Here is a 22,156-nt window from a genome sequence, read left to right on the forward strand (position 1 = left end):
TATGTTTCAGAAGTCCTTTTGACCGAACCAATTAAGTGAATAAAAAGATAAGTGCACAAAAAAAACACTTTTAATTAACAGTTGAACAATTTGCTTTTATGGAAAGAAAATTTTATTGAAGCTCTTCTTCTTTAAACGTCATATTTCAACTGTAGTTTACGAAGGTAAAAATAGAAAAATAGAACACAGAAAAAAAGGGTTGCCATCTTTGTTTCGACAATGGATAATTCCAATAATACACCGCAGAAAGCCAGAGATTGCTTTCCCCACACCTTCGATACCTCGATCATTATAGTGTCTTGCAGCCGCGTCAGCTCTTCCTGGCTCAAAACCTCCGCCGAGTATTGCTTTGGAAGCACCGCCATCCGATTGCCCTTTAAGCATCCGAGTATCCTTGCATTTTTAGCACCCCTTGCGCAGTTGATGCACCAGGTGCTGGCAGCGGCACATTCGCTCTTTTCGAGGTAGACGGTGTGGGGTAAGCTCTCTGTCCTCTGGTCTGTGTTGCGTCCTCCCGTCGTGCCTGACCTCTTCTCCGGTTGTCAGCGGGAGCGCCTTGTTTCTCACTACGGCTTCTTTGTTGATGCCCGCGGTTATGTGACCCGCGGTGGTGTGATGCGTGCTTGCCTCTTGCCGTTTCCCTCTCACCCCGCCTTGATTTCCAGGCGGATGGGTTCTTCTCGCTCGGCCTCATGTGTTGCAGTGCCTTCCCGCGTGCACTGTCCGGAGTCCTTCCCTGCTTCAGGTATCGAAGGCCATTTCTGTCCTGTTCCGCTTAGCCCGATTTTTATTGGTTCGTCGAAGCCACCTGGCTCCCCCAGTTCAGGACAGGTCGCACCATGACGTTGCTCTGTGCCAGATTCCTCGAATGACGATGACCTTGCTCTGGCGTTTTCACTTTTCTTTGGTGATCGTCTTCCACGTTCTAAACTCAACCTATCCTTCTCCGTAACGGTCGGCTTTGTCGTCCCTTAACTTGGAACGTCTTCTTTCCCCTGGGTACTGGCGATCGTGCACTTCACCCACGTGTCTCTTGGCCGCTGATTCCCTACTACTGTGGCGATGTCTCTCCCTTGAGGGTGAGCGTTTGCGATTGCGACTTTCCCGCTGCTCTTCCATCTCCTCTCGGGGTCTCCTTTGTCGGGTTTCGCAAGGGCTGTTGCTGGCTGCGCTTTTTGCCTCTGCCCGGCTTGGTCCACTGGTGGTGATTAACCCACCATGCTGTGGTTTGACGCTGCTCTCCGCTTTCGTGGTGCTCTGCCCGCTGTGCTGCTGATTTTTGCTGGCTGTGTTATTCTTCACGGTGGTGATTAACCCACTGTGATGTTTGCCTTCGCTATTCGCCTTGGTGGTGCTCTGCCCACTCTGGTACTGGTTTTTGACTTCCGTGTCCTTTTTGACCTTCTTGACCGTCTCGCTTCCGGACGTTTGGTCATCGTCGTCCTTCGCATGCTCCTCGAAGAGGGCAAGTTCTTCCGCAGTCAAATTTAGGTGGCTCAGGGAGTAGGTTCTCTGCCCTGCTTTTCCCTTCGGCGTTTGTTGTTACCGCCACTCTTTGCGCTCAACTTGATATCCCTCCCTTCAGTTTTTTTTTTGTTGATTTTTGTTATTGTTATTGTTTTTATTTGTGTTTGTATTCATCATCTTGTTCGTACGATCACATGCCTATCGTGGCAAGCGTAGTGATCTATTTAGTTATGTAGGGGAACTCGGTTCGTCCACCGCGGCAAAGCCCCTTGACGCGGTAAGGCCATAGTTACTCCCCAAGGCGGCCCGGTGTCAGGGAGGCGCCGTTATAATACAGCCGGTGTTGTAAACCTCCTGGCTGCAAACCAGTCCAATGGGCACGGTTTCGCATAACACCCTGGATTAGGAGGTGACAGTTCCTAGTTACCGCTCGCATGCGCGATGAATCAGTCGGATGTGTGTAGCGGGGCTGCTCCCATCCGGCCGGCTCGCAACAACTAGTGATCGGCGTAAACCCCTGCACCACTACAAGTTGCCTGTCCTCGCAGGGGCTTTGGTTAAGGCTACTATTTTAGCTTGGAAAATGCTACAGTAATCCGGCAGCCTGTACGATCTGTTTATTCCCGGATCAGCACAGTATACCACAGACCCTACTCCTTCCACTACTTGTACACATGTATCGCCTCGTCCGCGATTTGAGCACCCTTGCGCCAACCGTCCAACTCTATTGTGAGCTTAAGATCGCACTCGAAGCGCAAATAGGGAATCAGGTAGTCTGATCGTCTTGTGATTGATGACGCTATACTACTATGACCGTATGGTCGGCGCTCAAGCTGCCCCGAGGCACCGAGCCTGGATGCAGTTGTTAACGCTATGTTCTTTGCTACCAGGTGTACAGGTGGGATGTGCAGAATGGCATACAGTGCAGCCGTCGGGTTTGTTTTCAGGGCTCCCGTAATGCTAAGCATTGATAGTCTGCATACTGTAATGTCACCTTACATTGGTAATATCACCTTTAGTTTTGTGTTTTATTCATATAAGCAACCCTGTACATACCAACCCTGGCATAGGATGTCGAGTATAAAAGAAAATGTCAAAATGTCAAAAAGAGGGAATCGCAGTTAACTTCACTGATTTCCTTCTTCTTCCTGTGCCAGCCAAAATGGACAAGTTGCCATTTTGTAAGACAAACTAAATATCGCAAATAAAATAAAGATATCCTGTCGAATAAAACGATAAAGTTTCCACTTCAGGTGTGGGAAGACAACTACTAACGTTTAACGTGAATATTTAAGCCTGATTGCGAATTAACAAAAATGAAGAAATGCGTTCAACACGTACCACGGCCAAAACCTTGGGAGTTAGCGGCGATTCGAAACGCAGTAGCGAAACATTGTCAATTTCTGGTGCAACTATTGAGCCGCAGACAATAAACTTAGCGACCACAAATGCACATAGAGCTGCTGAAACTGGGATAACCGATGAATTTGAAATATCTGCTGCCATTATACGTAATGCCACTTTCGCTGCAGCACCTAGCGCTCCAGCTGCCAACTTAACTTCATTTTCCGCCACCGCTACTACTAGTCCTACCACCTCTGCCATTGCCACTACCGCTGCCATTTTTACTACTGCCGCCACCGTTGTTGTTGGGCCTGTATTAAGTGCTGCTGCTGTAGAAGATCAAACCTATGCCACCTCGGTTGAGACAGCATCCGAAACCACCGCTGCCGCTGCATCATTTGTTTCTGCTGCTATGTCAAATCACGATGCCGTATCATCTACTCATAACACTGGTTTTGATGTCGCTTCTAACTCACCTTTTGGAGAAGCTAGTCAACTAGAGGACCAGTTAAGAGTCCTGAAATTGCGCCGCGAAATCGTGGAAATTCAAAGTCAGCTACAACAAATACAAAGCAACCCAAGTGTTCGCATAGGAAAATATATAAATTTCGATGAACTAGACGCTGCAGTACCAAAGTTTAGCGGTGATAATCATTATGATATCAACAGGTAGCAACAATATTAGTATACTCTATGGCGCCAATTCGGTGGCAGAACTAGTTGCGAACTGAACGGTATGAGCAGCGTTGACAGAACTCTTCACGGAAGCAATTTGAAAATACCGCTGGAAGCATAGAAACAAAAACGCCGAGGGCAGTTACTGGCGAAGATATGACAACAGTACGCTGCTTCAACTGCTCAAGATTTGGTCACTAACAGAGCAGTTGCCCAAAGCCTCAACGCCCTGCAGGTTCCTGTTTTACATGCCACCAGTTGGGCCATATGCACAAGGATTGCCCTCGTAAGAAGAACCAGCTCACTTGTGTCGCCACCATCTCCAATACTGAGGATTACTATGATATAGCAGATAAGCAAGAGGTAAGTGTGGCGTTTTACAATTTAAATCGAAACAGATGGTCAGGTTTTGTAAATATTATTTCTCTCCTTTATTCCGGTAGTCCGATTAATATCATGCAAAGATCTGTTGCTACAAAATTTATAAAATTACCACCTATTGCGTTACCTACGAAGTACATCGGGGTCGGCAAAAATAGAATTCACTCGTTTGGCACAAAATTGTGTGCAGTTAAATTTCGTGGTACAACCAAAATGATGAACGTTATGATTGTACCAGATGAATCACTCTCCATACCACTGATCCTTGGTCAAGAATTTATGAATAAATTTAATACATATTTTGTAAAATTTAATAACAATGTAAATGAATTTAAAATCAAATGCAATGTAAATGTAGATTCAAAAAGAAATGAATTTATTAAAGATACTTTGAAACCTTATACATCTGATTCAATTACTGATAAAATTGCTGATGGTGGCTATAGTAATAGATCGCTTAGCGATGAACATATATTGAATAAAACATGTGGAAAATGTGATGAAGAATTTGCAGTGAAACAAAAGTTAGGCGATGGTAATGATTATTGTGATAATGGAGGTAGCGCGTTTGACTTGATAGCGAAAGAGATATGTGCTATAGATGAAAGTGTTGTTCAATCAGAAATAGATATAGGCCCCAATCTAAATAAAAGTGAACGAAAAGCCATCATGGATGTTTTAAATATTGCCTATTTGGCCCCACCACAAATCGATAAGAAACCTTACGATTATAAAATGATAATACGAACAACTGATGACACCCCTTTCTACTGCTTGCCTAGAATATTATCTTTTAAGGATAGAGATGAGGTTCAAAATATCACCGACGACTTAGTTAAACGACAAATTATTCGGCCTAGCAACTATCCTTATGCCTCTGCTATTGTCCTAGTGAAGAAAAAGAATGGTGAAACGCGTATGTGCATAGACTAAAGAGCCCTCAATAAGAAAACTGTTAGGGACAATTTCCCATTACCCTTAAAAGATGATTGTATTGAATGTATGTCAGGGAAAAAGTGTTTTACGTTACTCGACCTGAAAGATGGTTTTAATCAGCTAGCGATGCACGAGGATTCTATTCCTTTAACGTCATTTGTTACACCACATGGTCAATTTGAATACCTTAGGATGCCTTTCGGGTTAAAGAATGCACCAGCTAATTTCCAGTGATTTGTTTATAACATTTTTCGGGACATGATAGATGCGGGAGAAATTATTGTGTACATTGACGACATATTAATAGCTTTAAACAATTTTGAATGTCACCTCGAGACCCCAGGAAAAGTGCTCAGCAGGGCCTATGAAAGGAATTTAGAACTTAAGGTGAAGAAGTGCAAGTTCGGCTATAACAAAATAGAGTACTTAGGTTATCTCGTCAGTCCGTCAGGGATACAACCATCGACATCCCACATTAAAGCAATTGCAAATTACCCAATTCCGAGGAACCAGAAAGAGCTTCGTTCTTGTATTGGACTATTCTCCTACTTTTGTAAGTTTGTACCCCCATTCTCCAAAACCGCTCATCCACTTCTGAACCTCTTACGTAAAGAAGCTGAGTTCATATTTTCGGAAGACTGCTTGGAGGCCTTCAAAGCTCTTAGAAATGCGTTAGTCAGTGCCCCACTTCTGGCTATATATGATCGCAATCGTGAAACACAACTTTACTGTGATGCAAGCAGTTAGGGTTTTGGATCTGTTCTGTTGAAAAAACAGGATGACGGTAAATTTCACCCAATTGCATACTTTTCTAAAACAACCATTCCGGCTGAGTCTAGATATCATAGCTTTGAGCTAGAAACCTTGTCGGTTATTTATGCCCTCCGAAGGTTTAGAACCTACTTAGAAGGCATCCCATTTAAAATCATTACCGACTGCAATTCGTTGACAATGACTTTGAACAAGAAACAAATTAACCCTCGAATAGCCCAATGGGCAGTTGGGTTAGAAAATTGTAACTACTCTATTAAACATCGAATCGGAACAAACCTTGGGCATTTAGACGCCCTAAGTCGGAGTCCGTTATTAGAAAATGAGGAGGGCGTAGGCTCAATTGTGAAACACGAAGACATAGTGAAACCTCGGCCCTCGGTGAAGAAATGTATGTTAGTTGCTGCAGTAGACCTGGATGATTTGGATGTTCAGATCCAAATCGCCCAGAATCGAGACGAAAAACTTAAGAAACTTATGAGCGAATTGGAAAAAGGGGAAATAATAGGATACGAACTGGTCGATGGCTTAGTATGTCGCAGGATTTGTCAAAAGGTCATGCTGTGTGTCCCTACAGAAATGCAAGAAAATGTAATTCGCTTTACACATGAGAAAAAAGGTCATCTAGGGGCAGATAAATGCTATAATCAAATAAGGAAAACCTATTGGTTCAGCGACATGAAGGAAAAAATTCGTAGACTAATCCAAAACTGCATCAAATGCATTATATATCCTGCGCCTGCTCGTTCTAACCTCGTTCGCATAACCTCTTTAGTACTCCAAAGAAACCAATTCCATTTGACACCCTCCATTTGGACCACTTCGGCCCCTGCCCCCGATTAGGTCAAAGCGTAAACATATATTGGTGGTTATAGATGCCTTCACGAAGTTTGTAAAATTGTATCCAGTAAATTCTACGAGCACGAAAGGAGTGTGTTGCTCACTAGAAAAGTACTTTGGCTACTACAGCCGTCCTCGACGGATCATAACTGACCGAGGTAGCTGTTTCACCTCCCTTGAATTCAGCGAGTTCTTATTAAAAGGGAATATAGAAAATGTCAAGATTGCAGTGGCGTCACCGCAAGCGAGCCGGCAGGTAGAAAGGGTCAATCGTGTCCTCAAGGCAATGTTAAGTAAGAGGACTGAGTCCGAGGAACACTCTTATTGGGCCATTAAATTGTCGCAAATAGAATATGCAATGAATAACACCGTTCATAGTAAGTACGAGTAAATACAGTCCAAGTGACTTACTTTTCCGAATAAATCAAAGGGGCTGTGTCGTCGACGAACGGACCGAATGTCTGGAGGAAAAATTGTCAAAGGAAGATGTTAGGAACCTTAGTGAAACCCGACAAGACGCGCTTAAAAACATAGAACGGTCCCAGGAATATAATCAACGATACTTCTTGAGAAACAGTGTACCTGCCAAGACCTACTCAGTTGTAGACTTCGTAGTTATAAGGCACACTGATACAACCGTCGGAACCAACAAGAAACTTATCCAGAAATGTAGAGGACCATCCGTTATCCATAAATCATTGCCAAATGACCGTTATGTCATCAGAGATATAAAGAACTGCCAATTGACACATTTACCATATGATGGAGTCGTTGAAGCTTTGAAAATTCGCAAATGGTGTTCGCCAACCAATGGGAACATAGAAAAAAATAATAATAATTATGTCAGATTGGCCGAGTTGTAATGTCACCTTAAGTTGGTAATGTCACCTTTAGTTTTAAGTTTTATTCATATAACTAACCCTGTACATAGCAACCCTGGCATAGGATGTCGAGTATAAAAGAAAATGTCAAAAAGAGGAAAGCGCAGCTAATTTCACTGATTTCCTTTTTCTTCTGTGCCAGCCAAAAAGGACAAGTTGCCATTTTGTAAGACAAGCCAAATATCGCAAATAAAATAAGGACATCCTGTCGAATAAAACGATAAAGTTTCAATACCCTCTGCAATTTTTTGAGGTAGGATGTTTTTGTGTGGATTTCCACCAAACAAGAACTAAAAACCCAATGAGAAAGAGAGGACGATAAGCCCCACGTACACTCCACCATTCTTTTACATGCATAAAGTGCCGTTTAAGCTTCTTCACCCTCTCCTCCATTTTGAGCTTCCATGGCAGCTTACTGTTTGGATGATTCCTAGATATTTTGTGCAAGGTTTCTCCTGTAGGGTCACCCCTCATAACTTAGGCCTGATCCAATTTGAGACCTTGTACCTCTTTGTAAACAAGACCATATCCGTCTTATCCGCGTTAACTTTCAACCCGACATTTGATGCACAGGTATGAATATCCCGAAGGACCCGTTCCATCAAAGAGCTAATCGTGGGAAAGCACTTTCCACTTATGACAATTGCAACGTAATCTGCGTAAGCCGTAAGTTTTGCGGGTTCCTCATCGAATCGCCTGAGCGGTTGGTTGATGACCAGTGTCCACAGCAGAGGTGATAGCACCCCTTCCTGCGGTGTGTCCCTGTCCACTAATTTCGTGGTCTCGTACAATCCCCATTGTGATGTAATCTTTCTGCAATTTAACATGCAACCGATCCATCTCGTTAAGGCTGGATGTACTTTAATGTAATTAAGACCATCCATAATCGCCCATTTAGAAACATTATTGAAAGCCCCGGCAATGTCTAAGAAGACTCCTAGAGCATATTCCTTCTATTCCAGGGCTTTATCTATGCTTATTACCACCCTATGCAATGCGGTGTCTACCGACTTGCCTTTAGTGTACGCATGTTGTGTTGTGGAGAGCGGCTTTTCATTCACGTTGGACTTTATGTACACATCTATCAGCCTCTCAAAGGTTTTGAGCGGAAAAGATGTTAAGCTAATGGGTCTATAGTCTTTGAGATGCACGTGTCCGACTTTCCCCGCCTTTGGTAGGAAAGCTACACGAGCAGTTCTCCAAGAGTGCGGTACATGATTCAGTCTTATGCACCCATCGAATATTATTTTAAGGCATTCCACGACCGCTCTACTTGAATCTTGTAACACGGCCGGAAATATACCAACTGGGCCCGGCGATTTAAACTTAGAAAACGTCTTCACTGCCCATTAGAACTTGGTATCGGTCATCGAGCCCGGCACTACCCGCTCCGTAGCGTGAGTGCTGTCTTCTGGCTCTTCTAAACCATCTGCCGATGGAAAATGTGTATCGAGAAGCACCTCAAGGGATTCCTCACTATTACGTGACCATTGCCCGTTCTCTTTCTTTATTAGTCCCTGAACTATGTTTCCCCTTGCTAGAATTTTTCTCAACCTTGCTGTTTCGCCGGAGCACTCTATGCCCGTACAGAAACTTTTCCATGAGATTCTCTTCGCCCTGGAAATTTCACGCTAGTAGATCCTCAGTAGGTCCCTGTAATCGTCCCGACACGCTTCGCTTTTCGCGGTCTTTGCTACCTTAAACATTTCTTGTACCTGTCTTCTTAGATGACTCAGCTCATTGCTCCACCATGGCGGCTTTGCTTTTCCTCTGAATCTTTTTAGAGGGCAAGCTTTGTTATACGCAGTCATAAGCGCCCTTGTTAGGAATTCATTAGACTCCTCCAGTTCCTCCACATTTGGCAACCTCTTTGGGATACAGATAGTCAATTAAAAATCAGGTGATCGGTCCTTTTTATAATTTTTAATGTCTATACAGAAGTTATCATCCTTGTTTTTGTTGTTGTTGTTGTAGCAATGTTTCGCCCCACTAATAGCTGCGACCGATCACAAATTGTCATCAATATCCCCTAACGGGAGTCCAAGGAAACTTGCTGTTTCAACAGGGGAGGACCATAATAAAAGGGGTGTTAGAGGCGTTGGGTCCACATTACAATTAAAGAGATGGTTGGTGTCATGTGGGGACACATTGCAAGCGGGGCATACATTTTGTATGTCGGGGTTGTTTCTGGATATGTAAGAGTTTAACCTGTTACAGTATCCAGAACGAAGTTGAGACAGAGTGACTTGCGTTTCCCTGGGGAGTATGCGTACCTCTTCCGGAAGTTTTGGGTACTATTCCCCGAGTACTGGATTCACCGGGCAATTCCCGGCATAAAGGTCCGATGCCTGTTTGTGGAGTTCACCAAGGACCTGCTTGTGTTTTTTTTTGCTTCATACGGCTGGTACGGTTCTCAGGTGCCGTATTTCCTCAAAATGCTTACGGGGATGATTCCTTAAGTCCTTAGGCGGTGCTGGCTCATCAATCAGATGTCTGTTGGGATGCTCAGGTTTCTGGGTATTCAACAGGAACTGTTTGGTTAGCATGTAATTTCTCTCCTTTATGGGGAGTATTCTCGCCTCATTATGTAGATGGTGTTCTGGGGACATAAGAAGACAGCCCGTGGCGGTTCTGAGCGCAGTATTTTGGCAGGCCTGTAGCTTCTTCCTGTGGGTAGTTTTTAGACTTGGCGACCATATAGGGGACGCGTAACACGCAAACGGTTGACCAATTGCTTTGTATGTGGTAATGAACGTTTCTCTGTCTTTCCCCAAGTACTGCCAGCAAGGGATTTGAGGATTTTATTACGGCTCTGGATTTTCGGAACAATTGCGGCTGCGTGCTCACCAAAATGTAGATCCTGATCAAACGTCACATCCACGATTTTGGGGTGTAGGACAGTCGGTAGCGTAATGCCATCGACGTGGATGTTCAAAATGGTCGACATTTGGGACGTCTAAGTTGTAAATAGGGTCGCGGATGATTTATTTCGGTGATAATGGCAGGTTTCGCGAGGCGAAAAAACCGGAGAGATCAGGGAGGTAGCCATTTATTCTGTTGCAAAGGTCATCGATCTTTGGGCCCGGGCCTGTGGCCATTATTGTACAGTCATTGGCGTAAGAAACGATAGTAACTCCTTCTGGTGGCGAAGGTAGTTTTGATATGTAAAAATTAAACAAAAGTGGGGATAGGACACCACCCTGAGGCACCCCTTGTTTAATTCTTCTTGGCTTTGATATTTCGTTTCTGAATTGCACCGATGCCTGCCGACCGCCCAGATAATTTGCGGTCCACCTTTCAAGACATGGAGGAAGGGTATACCCTTCCAAGTCTTGCAGTAACGTGCCATGGTTGACCGTATCAAAAGCTTTTGATAGGTCTAGCGCTACGAGTACTGTTCTATGGTGGGGCTTCTGATTTAGACCACAATTTATCTGGGTGCTAATGATATTTAGCGCGGTGATGGTGCAATGGAGTTTTCTAGAGAAAGACGTCTCAACTCAATCCCTGAATAGGATTAATTTTAAATTAGGATTTCCTCAGACCTCTTATGAAAAATTATTATGCTCGGATATCTGGCCAACAAATGTTACCGTAAAGCCTTTTCAGATTTTTCGGCAGGGTCGACAAAAGCTATAACGGGCGTAGCAAGTAGTTACACATAAACAATAATAGTCTGAAAATTTACTTTCATAATGTATCTGGTATGAGAACCAAGTCTGAATTGGTGCACAACTTTAGTGAGCAAATGAACTACGACATCTTTTTTTTTTGTTGAAACATGGTTAGACAAGAACTTTTTTGATGGTGAATTCTTCAACTCAAATTTGTTCACTGTATTTCGTAAAGATCGTGATGCTGAAAAAACGGGCTGCCTTCGAGGAGGTGGTGTTCTTATCGCCATTAAGCTTCAATTGCAAGCGTCTTTAGTCCCACTTTCAAATGGTGACTCTTTACTGGATCAGCTTTGTGTATGTTTTAGCGGTTCCACACCGCAAGGCTCTTTATATATTCTCGTGTCGTACGTGCCACCGGGCAGCTCTTTTGAGTTATACAAGGCCCACGCAGACAACATTGCATCATTAGCCCTAAACAACGTTAAAGAGCACCGTCTCTGCGTGTTTGGCGATTTTAATCTCTCTAATATTAATTGGTCAACCAGTATTTCTAATAAATACGGTCTCACGCCTAATAATGTCATCTCAAATAAGGAGTTGTATTTTATCGATAATGTACTTAGTCTTAACTTAATTCAAACTAATGAGTATTTTAATACTCTAAATAGATTATTGGATCTCATATTCATAAGTGACAATTTTTGTTGTGAAGTTAGTGAGTGCTTGAATCCAGTTACTTCTAAGGACAGTCATCATCTACCACTTGTCGTCGAGTTTAGTTTTTATCATTTTGCTCCGGTTACTACTGACAGTAGATTAATCTTTAATTATTCTTTGTGTGACTTTGCAAGTCTCAATGATTTTTTACTTGAAATAAATTGGGAGGAGCTAATTGGTGGGCTTGATACTTCTGTTAGCTTTTCCAATTTTAAGTCTATTTTATTCACCCAATGTTTGGATAGAATCCCCTTGCGGGTAAAAAGAGCGTAAAAATTACCTTGGCACACTAAGGAATTAAAAAAACTCAAGAATCTTAAAAACAAATTCTTAAAAAAATTTCAAAAGAATAAGAATAACATGTTCTTCAGTAAATATAAGTCGTACTTAAAGGATTTTACTATTTTGAATAAAACTCTTTATTTTGAGTATATGTATGCGCAATATCGAGGGTAACATCAAATCGAATCCAAAAAGTTTTTGGAAATACTCTGCGAATGAGGCTGCTAACTTATTGGCTGATTTTTTTAGATCCAATTTTTCTGTGGATGATAGTTATCAACCGCTCGATTTTTCAAATAATCTGAACTCTGCCTTAAATTTCGGAGGTCTACATCTTTCTTCTGATATTAGTGGAGCCATTAATAATCTTAAGTTTTCTTCTCAAACAGATTTAGACGGATTTTCCCCCATCTTATTGAAAAATTGTCCGGCCCTGGTTTATCCTCTCCAACTTATTTTCAACAAATCACTCTCCTCTGGGAATTTTATTGATGATTGGAAGGTTACGTCTATTACGCCTATCTTCAAGAGTGGCAACAAAAATGATGTGCGTAACTACCCAGACCCATATCCAAACTGACCACTGTTTCCAAAATTTTTGAGCATGCAGTCTATGCTAAGCTGAGCTTTGCGGTTAAGTCCCTTATTTCTCCGTATCAGCATGGTTTCGTTGCGGGGAGGTCGACGACTTCTAACCTTGCTGTTTTCAGTGAGCATTGCATTGAGTCTTTTTCAGCTGGCTCGCGGGTAGATTGTATCTATACTAACTTTTCAAAAGCCTTTGATAGGGTCTCCCATAGTTCTAATTAATAAACTAGGATGCTTTGGTTTTCATTCTTCGCTTCTGTTATGGTTAAGTTCATATTTATCCAGAAGGCGGAGTGTTGTCACTGTTGATGGGGAGTCTTCTATTCCCTTTATTGCCTCATCGGGGGTACCACAGGGGAGTATACTAGGTCCATTATTATTTAATCTTTTTATTAATGACATTAGCAATTGCTTTACATTTGCTAAATGTTCCCTTTACGCTGATGCCTAAAATTGTTTTCAATTATTAAGTCGCCTGATGATACATTAAAATTGCAAAATGACATTACCAAGTTACACATGTGGTGTCTCAAGTCTCATCTGTCCTTAAATGCATCTAAATGCTTTCATGTGACCTATTCTAAAGCTGGAGACATTGGTGCTTTATCGGTAACCGTATCGGTAATCTTTTAACAGCTGATTTGACCACCTTATGAGAATCAATGCAATCGATTATTGGTGCCGCTAAAGTCGTAACCGTATCGTAGCCAACCAATTGGGTTTTGGTTTACCGTCGTAACGATAAACAGCTGATTACGTTAGGGATACGGATACAGCGATACGACATACGGCACCAATGACTCCAGCTTAAGTCATCCAATTGTTATGGTCCACTTGGGAGAGTCACCCTTGGAACGTACCAGTTGGATGGTGATAGGAAAAAAGGTAGGATCCACCCTCACTCATGGTTGCCTGGAGTGGTTACACACTCTCCGTACTAATTTAGTGCAGGTGGCATCGCCGAGAATTTCATCCTATCAGCTGATTTTGTTTCTTCCATTTCACTGGTAAAAAGAGGTGGCAAAAGCAAAGCCTAATCAACACATTAGTAATTACTGCGGCCGTGATGGTGAATATTGTTTTTTCCAGTGCTTAAGGCTATCTCTATTGGCAAGTCCAATTAACTCAGCGCACAATTCCTTCCCGACGCAAAAGTTGCTCCCCTTGAATTCCATACGCCTATCAACAACACGATGACAAAATCGGAATATGGAATATCTGACAGGGACATGAGCCAACATGTGGGTTGAAAGAACCGATAAAAACTTCGAAGTATCGATTGATCGGGGGATCTAGCGGAAGCATATACGGAAGCGGTTTTTTTGTTTGGTCTTTTTCTCTTCTTGGCTGGCTGGACACGTGAAAAATTGAGAAAGAGTTGGGGAAGTTACTTCCAAACTTCCACAATAAGGAAAACAACATCCATTAGCATTATTTTGTGGGTTTGTTCCTAAGTTGTGCTTTGAAACCCACGAAAAGCCAGATTGTGATGCATTTTGAGGCGAAGCATGCACAACTAAAACGTGAAAATTAACTTTGCTGCAACACCACCAGTAAATTGAGAAAGAGTTGGGGAAGTTACTTCCAAACTTCCAAAATAAGGAAAACAACATCCATTAGCATTGTTTTGTGGATTTGTTCCTAAGTTGTGCTTTGAAACCCACGAAAAGCCAGATTGTAATGTATTTTGGGGCGACGCATACACAACTATAACGTGCAAATTAACTTTGCTGAACCACCACCAGCTTTAACCACACCAACAGCAAGGCCGCGAACATAGGCCTGCTGCAACGCTACCGAATTTAACCACCCCAACAGCAAGGCCGCCGAACATAGGCCTGCTGCAACGCCACCAGCTTTAACCACACCAACAGCAAGGCCTCCGAACATAGGCCTGCTGCAACGCCACCCGCTCTAACCACACAAACAGCAAGGCCGCCGAACGTAGGCCTGATGCAAGCCACCAGCTCTAACCACTCCAAAAGCAAGGCCACCGAACGTAGGCCTGCTGCAACGCCACCAGCTTTAACCAGACCAACAGCAAGGCCTCCGAACATAGGCCTGCTGCAACGCCACCAGCTTTAACCACACCAACAGCAAGGCCGCCGAACCTAGGCCTGCTGCAACAGCACCAGCTTCAACAACAACGGCGGGTGAAATGATGGGTGAGTCCGTTCCAACCCCCCAATAGGGAGAGTTTAAATATAAATATGATTATATAGGTGTATAAGCATACATGTAATTAGAAATACACATTTATAGATAAGATAAGTACATGCTTATATACTTATACTAAGTATAATTATATGGCGGCCACCGTGGTGTGATGGTAGCGTGCTCCGCCTATCACACCGTATGCCCTGGGTTCAACTCCCGGGCAAAGCAACATCAAAAATTTTAGAAATAAGATTTTTCAATTAGAAGAAAATTTTTCTAAGCGGGGTCGCCCCTCGGCAGTGTCTGGCAAGCGCTCCGATTGTATTTCTGCCATGAAAAGCTCTCAGTGAAAACTCATCTGCCTTGCAAATGCCGTTCGGAGTCGGCATAAAACATGTAGGTCCCGTCCGGCCAATTTGTAGGGAAAAATCAAGAGGAGCACGACGCAAATTGGAAGAGAAGCTCGGCCTTAGATCTCTTCGGAGGTTATCGCGCCTTACATTTATTTTTTTTTTTAAGTATAATTATATACGTGTTAGCATATACGTACTCAGAAATACACATTTATAGAGAAAAGAAGTACATACATGCTTATATACTTGTACTGAGTATGATTATATACGTGCAAGCATATACGTGCTTAGAAATACACATTTATAGATAAGATAAGTACATACATGCTTATATATTTGTATTAGGTATAATTATAACCACACCAACAGCAAGGCCGCCGAACATAGGCCTGCTGCAACGCCACCAGCTTTAACCACACCAACAGCAAGGCCACCGAACCTAGGCCTGCTGCAACAGCACCAGCTTCAACAACAACGACGGGTGAAACGATGGGTGAGTCGGTTCCAACCCCCCAATAGGGAGAGTTTAAATATAAATATGATTATATAGGTGTATAAGCATACATGTACTTAGAAATATACATTTATAGATAAGTACATACATGCTTATATACTTGTACTAAGTATAATTATATACGTGTTAGCATATACGTACTCAGAAATACACATTTATAGAGAACAGAAGTACATACATGCTTATATACTTGTACTGAGTATGATTATATACGTGCAAGCATATACGTGCTTAGAAATACACATTTATATATAAGATAAGTACATACATGCTTATATACTCGTACTAGGTATAATTATAACCACACCAACAGCAAGGCCGCCGAACATAGGCCTGCTGCAACGCCACCAGCTTTAACCATACATGTACTTAGTAATATACATTTATAGATAAGATAAGTATATACATGCTTATATACTTGAACTAAGTATAATTACATACGTGTAAGCATATATATACTCAGAAATAAACATTTATAGAGAAAATAAGTATATACATATTTATATACTTGTACTGAGTATGATTATATACGTGCAAGTATATACGTACTCAGAAATACACATTTATAGAGAAAAGAAGTACATACATGCTTATATACTTGTACTAAGTGTAATTATATATGTGTAAGCATTCGCATACTTAGAAATACACATGTATAACCAATGATAAATACATACTTGTATCAAATATAATTATATATGTATATAAGTATATACGTTCTGCGAAATACCCACGTATAACCAATGATAAATACATACCTCCATGTATACTTAGATCGAATATAGTTCTATATGTGTAAGCACATACAGACTTAGAAATACACATGTATAACCAATGATAAATACATACCTGCATATCTACTTAGATCGAATATAGTTATATAGGTATAAGCATATACGGTAGGCCGGGTCGATTTGTGGGGAGGCAAAAAAATCGCCCATTGCTCTGAGAAAATCATATTCTAGGGATCAAAATAAGAAACTTTGCCGAAGGAACCATACCTCTAAAATGAATTCTGATGTCCCCCCCTTTGGGTCATAGGGACAAATTTTGAAAAATCCCACCACGTAATCGTGGCAATTAATCAAGGGTTATACCAGAACGTTTGTAAGGAATATTATCTTACAAAATCAATATCAAAACAGATTAAACAATTTCCGTGGGTTACGCCAGTCTTTTTTTATTATTAACCTTTTTCCTTGGACGCAATTTTTCTTTCTCCTGATTAAGTCCCTTTTCTCACCCATTAAGACGAGAGGAAGATATAGAACCGAATCAACTATCAGGGAGGAAATAAGTTCTGTCTCTTTTGATTTTGATTTCGTAAGATTGACCGTTAGTAATTTTTGATCTTGGAGGTTTACCTGATATTGATTAATAATGATAAATGTATTTTCACAGATTTTTTTTATTGAAATGAATTACATAAACTTGTTATTAGAATGGGAATGCTGATGTCTCCGCTTATTTAGAAGGCATTTAGGGTATACCGAAAATTTAGGTGCGTCGGTGGCCATGGTTTTTGAGGGCGGGATAAGCACCGGGCGTCGCAACAACACCCGCGGCGCCCCTTATGTATTTTCGGCCCATGTTGTTTGTTGTTTTAATTTTCAGCTTTTTTTTAATTTTTTAATTTTTTTTCAGCATTATAACCGGTCGTATCCGGTTTTAAAATGTTTTTCCCTTCGTTTCCGGTATGCTAGTAGTTTCCCGTTGTAGTTTAAATTTAAATTTGAGTTATTTTTGGTAAAATTTTTGCGTTTGATTTATTTTTGAATTTCGTTTTGAATTTAACGGTCTGTCAGTGACATCCGGTTCGGCAGGATGTTGTTTTAGTCCATTTGAGCGTCTTGAATTAGTTCTGCGCTTTTTGACGGTTTTTTTTTAAGGCATGATATGACCTTTTTTTCTGTTTATGGCGCAGGACAGCAAGGTTGGCAAGAACCCAGCCCAGCCGACATGACTAGCCACTGTGCACCACCAGATCATGCCGACTGCCTTCCTTGCTGATCCATTGAAGTTGCGATTCCATAACACAATATACTTCGCTCAAAATATAGTATTTCTAATTGTGAACTTCAATGTCTTAGTGAGATTAAGGACCTTGGGGTTATATTTGATACCAAGTTTTCCTTCAGTAGTCATATTAGCCACGTTACCTCTAAATCTTACTCAATGTTAGGCGTAATTCCGCGAAGTTCTGTGACCCTTATACTCTTAAAGCTCTCTATACTTCTTTTGTCAGGTCTCTGTCCGTGACATCCGGTTCGGCCGGATGTTGTTTTAGTCCATTTGAGCGTTTTGAATTAGTTCTGCGCTTTTTGACGGTTTTTTTTTAAAGGCATGATATGACCTTTTTTCTGTTTATGGTGCAGGACAGCAAGGTTGGCAAGAACCCAGCCCAGCCGAAATGACTAGCCAATGTGCACCACCAGATCATGCCGACTGCCTTCCTTGCTGATCCATTGAAGTTGCGATTCCATAACACAATATACTTCGCTCAAAATATAGTATTTCTAATTGTGAATTTCAATGTCTTAGTGATATTAAGAACCTTGGGGTTATATTTGATAACAAGTTTTCCTTCAATAGTCATATTAGCCACGTTACCTCTAAATCTTACTCAATGTTAGGCGTAATTCCGCGAAGTTCTGTGACCCTTATACTCTTAATGCTCTCTATACTTATTTTGTCAGGTCTCATTTAGAATATGCTGTCTTTATTTGGAGACCTAGTACTATGACAGCTATAAATAGACTAGAGAGAATACAAAAACGCTTTCTTAAGTATGCTCTTTGGACGTTAAATTTTGAGGAGCCCATACCACCTTATACTGCTCGTTTTACACTGTTAAGTCTCAAATCCGTGGAGATTCGAAGATCTGTACTCTCCTTGTCCTTTACTCTCAAAATTGTCAAGGGCCTAATTGACTATCCATACTTATTAGAAAAGATTCGGTTTAATGTCTCTCAACGGTTTCTTCGTAATGTGTTTCCTTTCTTTGGGGTTAATACGAGAACGATATATGCTCGTAATGCTCCCGTAAATCGTGCTTTAAGGGAGTTTAATTCACTAAGTGGTGCTATCAATTTGGATTTTTCGATGCCAATTAATGCTTTTTCCGCGATGCTTAACTCAGCCCTATAAGTGGTTCGATTTATACACAAAATGAGTATGTGACCTATAAATTAGTTAAGTACATAGTCTGTAAGGATTGTATTCAAAATACTTATAATTAAATAAAGAATAAAGCCATCCTGATGACAGGCTAGCTGCAAATTTGCTTTGAAGTGGGGGAGCAAAATGGCTTCAAGCGTCTTGGCTACTGGCGATAGGAGAGATATCGGGCGATATGACTCTCCTATGTTAGCTGGTTTCCAAGGCTTTAGTAGCGGGACCATCTTGGCCATTTTTCGGGAATGACAAAGGTGGAAAGAGACAGGTTGAAGACATGTGCTAAATATTTGAAACCCTCTTTCCCTAGGATGTTAAGCATCGGCATTGCCATGCCGTCTGGGAACACTGCTTTGGATGGTTTAGCATGACCGATGGCATCCTCAACCTCTTTGGCGGTGATGGTAATTGGTGACGCGCTGAACTTATGTTTACGTGCGCGTCTGTTTGCCCTCCGTCTATTTTTGTTGACTGTAGAATGCATTATGAATTGTTGGCAGAAAGCGCTCGCGCATTTTTTCGCATCCGACAGCACTTTGTCGCCAAAGGCGATGAAAACTTTGTCATTGTGCCTAGACGGATTCGATAGGGACTTTACAGTGGACCAAAGTTTACCTATACCGCCAGAGAGGTTACAACCGCTTAGGTGCTCCTCCCATTTCGCCCGCTTGTGTTCATCCACAAGCAATCTGATGCGTTGGTTTATATCCCTTATTTGGGGGTCGTCGGGATCGAGCTGTCTTATAAGGTCATGTTCTGTCGCTAAACCTGAGGCCACTGCCGGGAAGTGGGGCCGAATTTCGGGAATTCTACCGGCGGGAATGAAAGGAGCCGAGGCGGATTCAATGACCTTGCGGAAAGCACGCTCCCCTTGGCGGGCATCAGTTGGGATAGGGAGGGCAGCAAAGCGGTTGTCTGTATAGGATTTGTATTCGTCCCACTTTCCTTTTTTAAAGTTAATGAAAGTGCGTTTTACGAGTTCTGCGCTCACGATTGAAATATCCGGCGAACTGTGACAGCTTCCTACCATACGTGTGGGGGCGTCTCCGTTTATAGTGCAGAACGTCGTTTCTTCTATTTGATCCGCTAACATCTCACCCCTACTGTCCACCTGCAAGTTTGAATGCCATAGACCGTGAGGGGCATTGAATCGCCTAAGATAATGCGATTGTTTCCAGTGAGTACGCCGCTGATATCAGGGCGGTATCCACTGGGGCAACAGGTGACAGGAGGGATGTAGATGTTGATGATTTCTAGATTTGCATCGCCCGACCGGACAGATAATCCTTGACGTTCTAAGACACTGTCCCTGCGGTCGATATAGTGATCAAATATATGATATTGCACAGTGTGGTGGATGATAAACGCGAGGCCGCCTCCATTTCCGATCTCGCGATCTTTTCTGTGGACATTATACCCAGAACAGGTATGAAATGCAGATCTATCGTCCTTGTCTTATCACAATGCTTCAAAATGCTGATTCAGATACGAATAGAATTTAACATGCAAATGCAACAACAATATAAACATATGGATCAATTTGTTGTTGCATTTGCTTGTTATTTTTTATCGGTATCTGGATCACTGGTCCTTGGAACGTGAGGAGTGATTCGTACAATTACAGAAGGCAAAGAATGATCGATTCTTGAAATTCGTAACACTATCGATAATGCTATCGTTGGTTTTTCCATTTCTACATGAACTTGCTATGAAGCTTCCTTAGTAATCTTACTTTCGTTAATTTTATAACAATGGCTGATAATATTTTCCCACTAACATACAAAGTTGTTGCCGAGTGCTCCGTGACAAAGGCCCGTGCTGGTTTAGTTACACTTCGACACGGTACTGTCAATACTCCGGTTTTCATGCCTGTAGGCACACAAGTAAGTCAAAATGAAGTCGGAATAAAGTTAAAGGAATAACGATATATATTTCATTATAAGGGTACTGTAAAGGGGCTTTTGCCAGATCAGCTTATTGATCTTAACTGCCAAATTCTTCTAGGAAACACGTACCATCTGGGTATGCGTCCTGGAATTGATACTCTACAGAAAGCCGGTGGCTTACACAAGTTTATGGGGTGGCCTCGAGGTATTCTCACTGATTCTGGCGGCTTCCAAATGGTTTCGTTATTGAAATTGGCAACGATAGATGAGAATGGTGTGAATTTTTGTTCTCCATTTGATAACAGTGCGTGCATGTTAACACCCGAGCATTCAATTCAGATTCAGAACACTATTGGTGCTGATATTATAATGCAATTGGATGATGTGGTCAAGACTACTACTGTTGGACCACGAGTTGAAGAGGCTATGCACCGTACTATTCGTTGGCTGGATCGTTGCGTGGCTGCTCATGCGCGGGATGACGATCAAAGTTTATTCCCAATTATACAAGGCGGCTTAGATGAAGAACTACGCAAGCAGTGTTCAGAGGCATTAATGCAACGGAAAGTGCGGGGGATCGCAGTTGGTGGCCTTAGTGGGGGTGAGAGTAAACACGAGTTTTGGCGCACAGTAAACATCTGTACCGGTTTGCTACACAAAGATAAACCAAGATATTTAATGGGTGTTGGATTCGCTGCTGACTTAGTAGTTTGTGTAGCACTTGGAATTGATATGTTTGATTGTGTTTTCCCTACTCGCACAGCACGCTTCGGTTGTGCCTTAGTAAATACTGGACAACTAAATTTAAAAAACAAGAAGTATGAGAACGAAATGATTCCTATAGACGAAGAATGCGAGTGCAGTACATGTCGTGCGTATACACGTTCATACTTACATCATATTGCTACAAGTGAATCAGTTTCATGTAGTTTATTAAGTGTACATAATGTAGCATACCAATTAAGGCTGATGAGAGAAATGAGAAATGCAATAGAACATGGTCGATTTCCAAATTTTATTTTCGATTTTATGACCAAACACTTTGAAGGGGAACCAGCTCCACTGTGGATTCGGGAAGCTTTAAAATCTGTTAATATAGATTTGCCTTCGACTGTGAAAAAATCATTAGATTTAAAAGCGTAACTTTATTTTAAGACAGGTCTGTGATATAACATCATATTTGAAATTAGCAATAAATGTCAAAAATGGTTTGGTTCATGGTTGAATAACCAGGTGAAGTAAGCCGTCAATTTTGTCGCTCTAAATTATTTGTGATGTCATTCGGCTATATGAAAATTTTTCACCAATGCTGTCCCCGAAAAAGTTATTGAGAAGTGTCAAACGACGCGCCTTGACATCAGTATTAGTAGTTCGAAACCGGAAAATGAAAATTTTACTCGTTCAAAAGATATTAACGAAAAATCGAAAAAAGACCCGCGGCTCCCTCCGAAACTGGGAGCGAAATCCATAGTATTTTTGCGCAGAACACCATTCTGCGTTGGCGGCCTTTGGCCGCGCTTATAACAAATACCCCTGGGCTACCGCATGCCAAGTGTGGTATAACCGTGGCTAC

General features: G+C 41.8%; 1 protein-coding gene across 1 annotated transcript; it reads left to right on the forward strand.

Annotated features, from left to right (window-relative positions):
- The first annotated feature begins 20,380 nt into the window (after positions 1-20,380).
- Positions 20,381-21,834, forward strand: Tgt (tRNA-guanine transglycosylase). The gene is made up of 2 exons (XM_067759743.1): positions 20,381-20,580; positions 20,641-21,834. The coding sequence occupies exons 1-2, from the start codon at positions 20,449-20,451 to the stop codon at positions 21,724-21,726; spliced, it is 1,218 nt and encodes a 405-aa protein (XP_067615844.1). The 5' UTR covers positions 20,381-20,448; the 3' UTR covers positions 21,727-21,834.
- Positions 21,835-22,156: the final 322 nt, after the last annotated feature.

The sequence above is a fragment of the Eurosta solidaginis genome, chromosome 1, assembly GCF_040869045.1.
Source record: "Eurosta solidaginis isolate ZX-2024a chromosome 1, ASM4086904v1, whole genome shotgun sequence".
NCBI classification, from domain to species: Eukaryota; Metazoa; Arthropoda; class Insecta; order Diptera; family Tephritidae; genus Eurosta; species Eurosta solidaginis.

Bases quoted from the DNA above. Each gene is read 5' to 3' on its own strand.
- Tgt (XM_067759743.1), top strand. From the start codon at position 20,449: ATGGCTGATAATATTTTCCCACTAACATACAAAGTTGTTGCCGAGTGC. The intron at 20,581-20,640 runs GTAAGTCAAAAT...TTTCATTATAAG, and splicing joins TCATGCCTGTAGGCACACAA to GGTACTGTAAAGGGGCTTTT.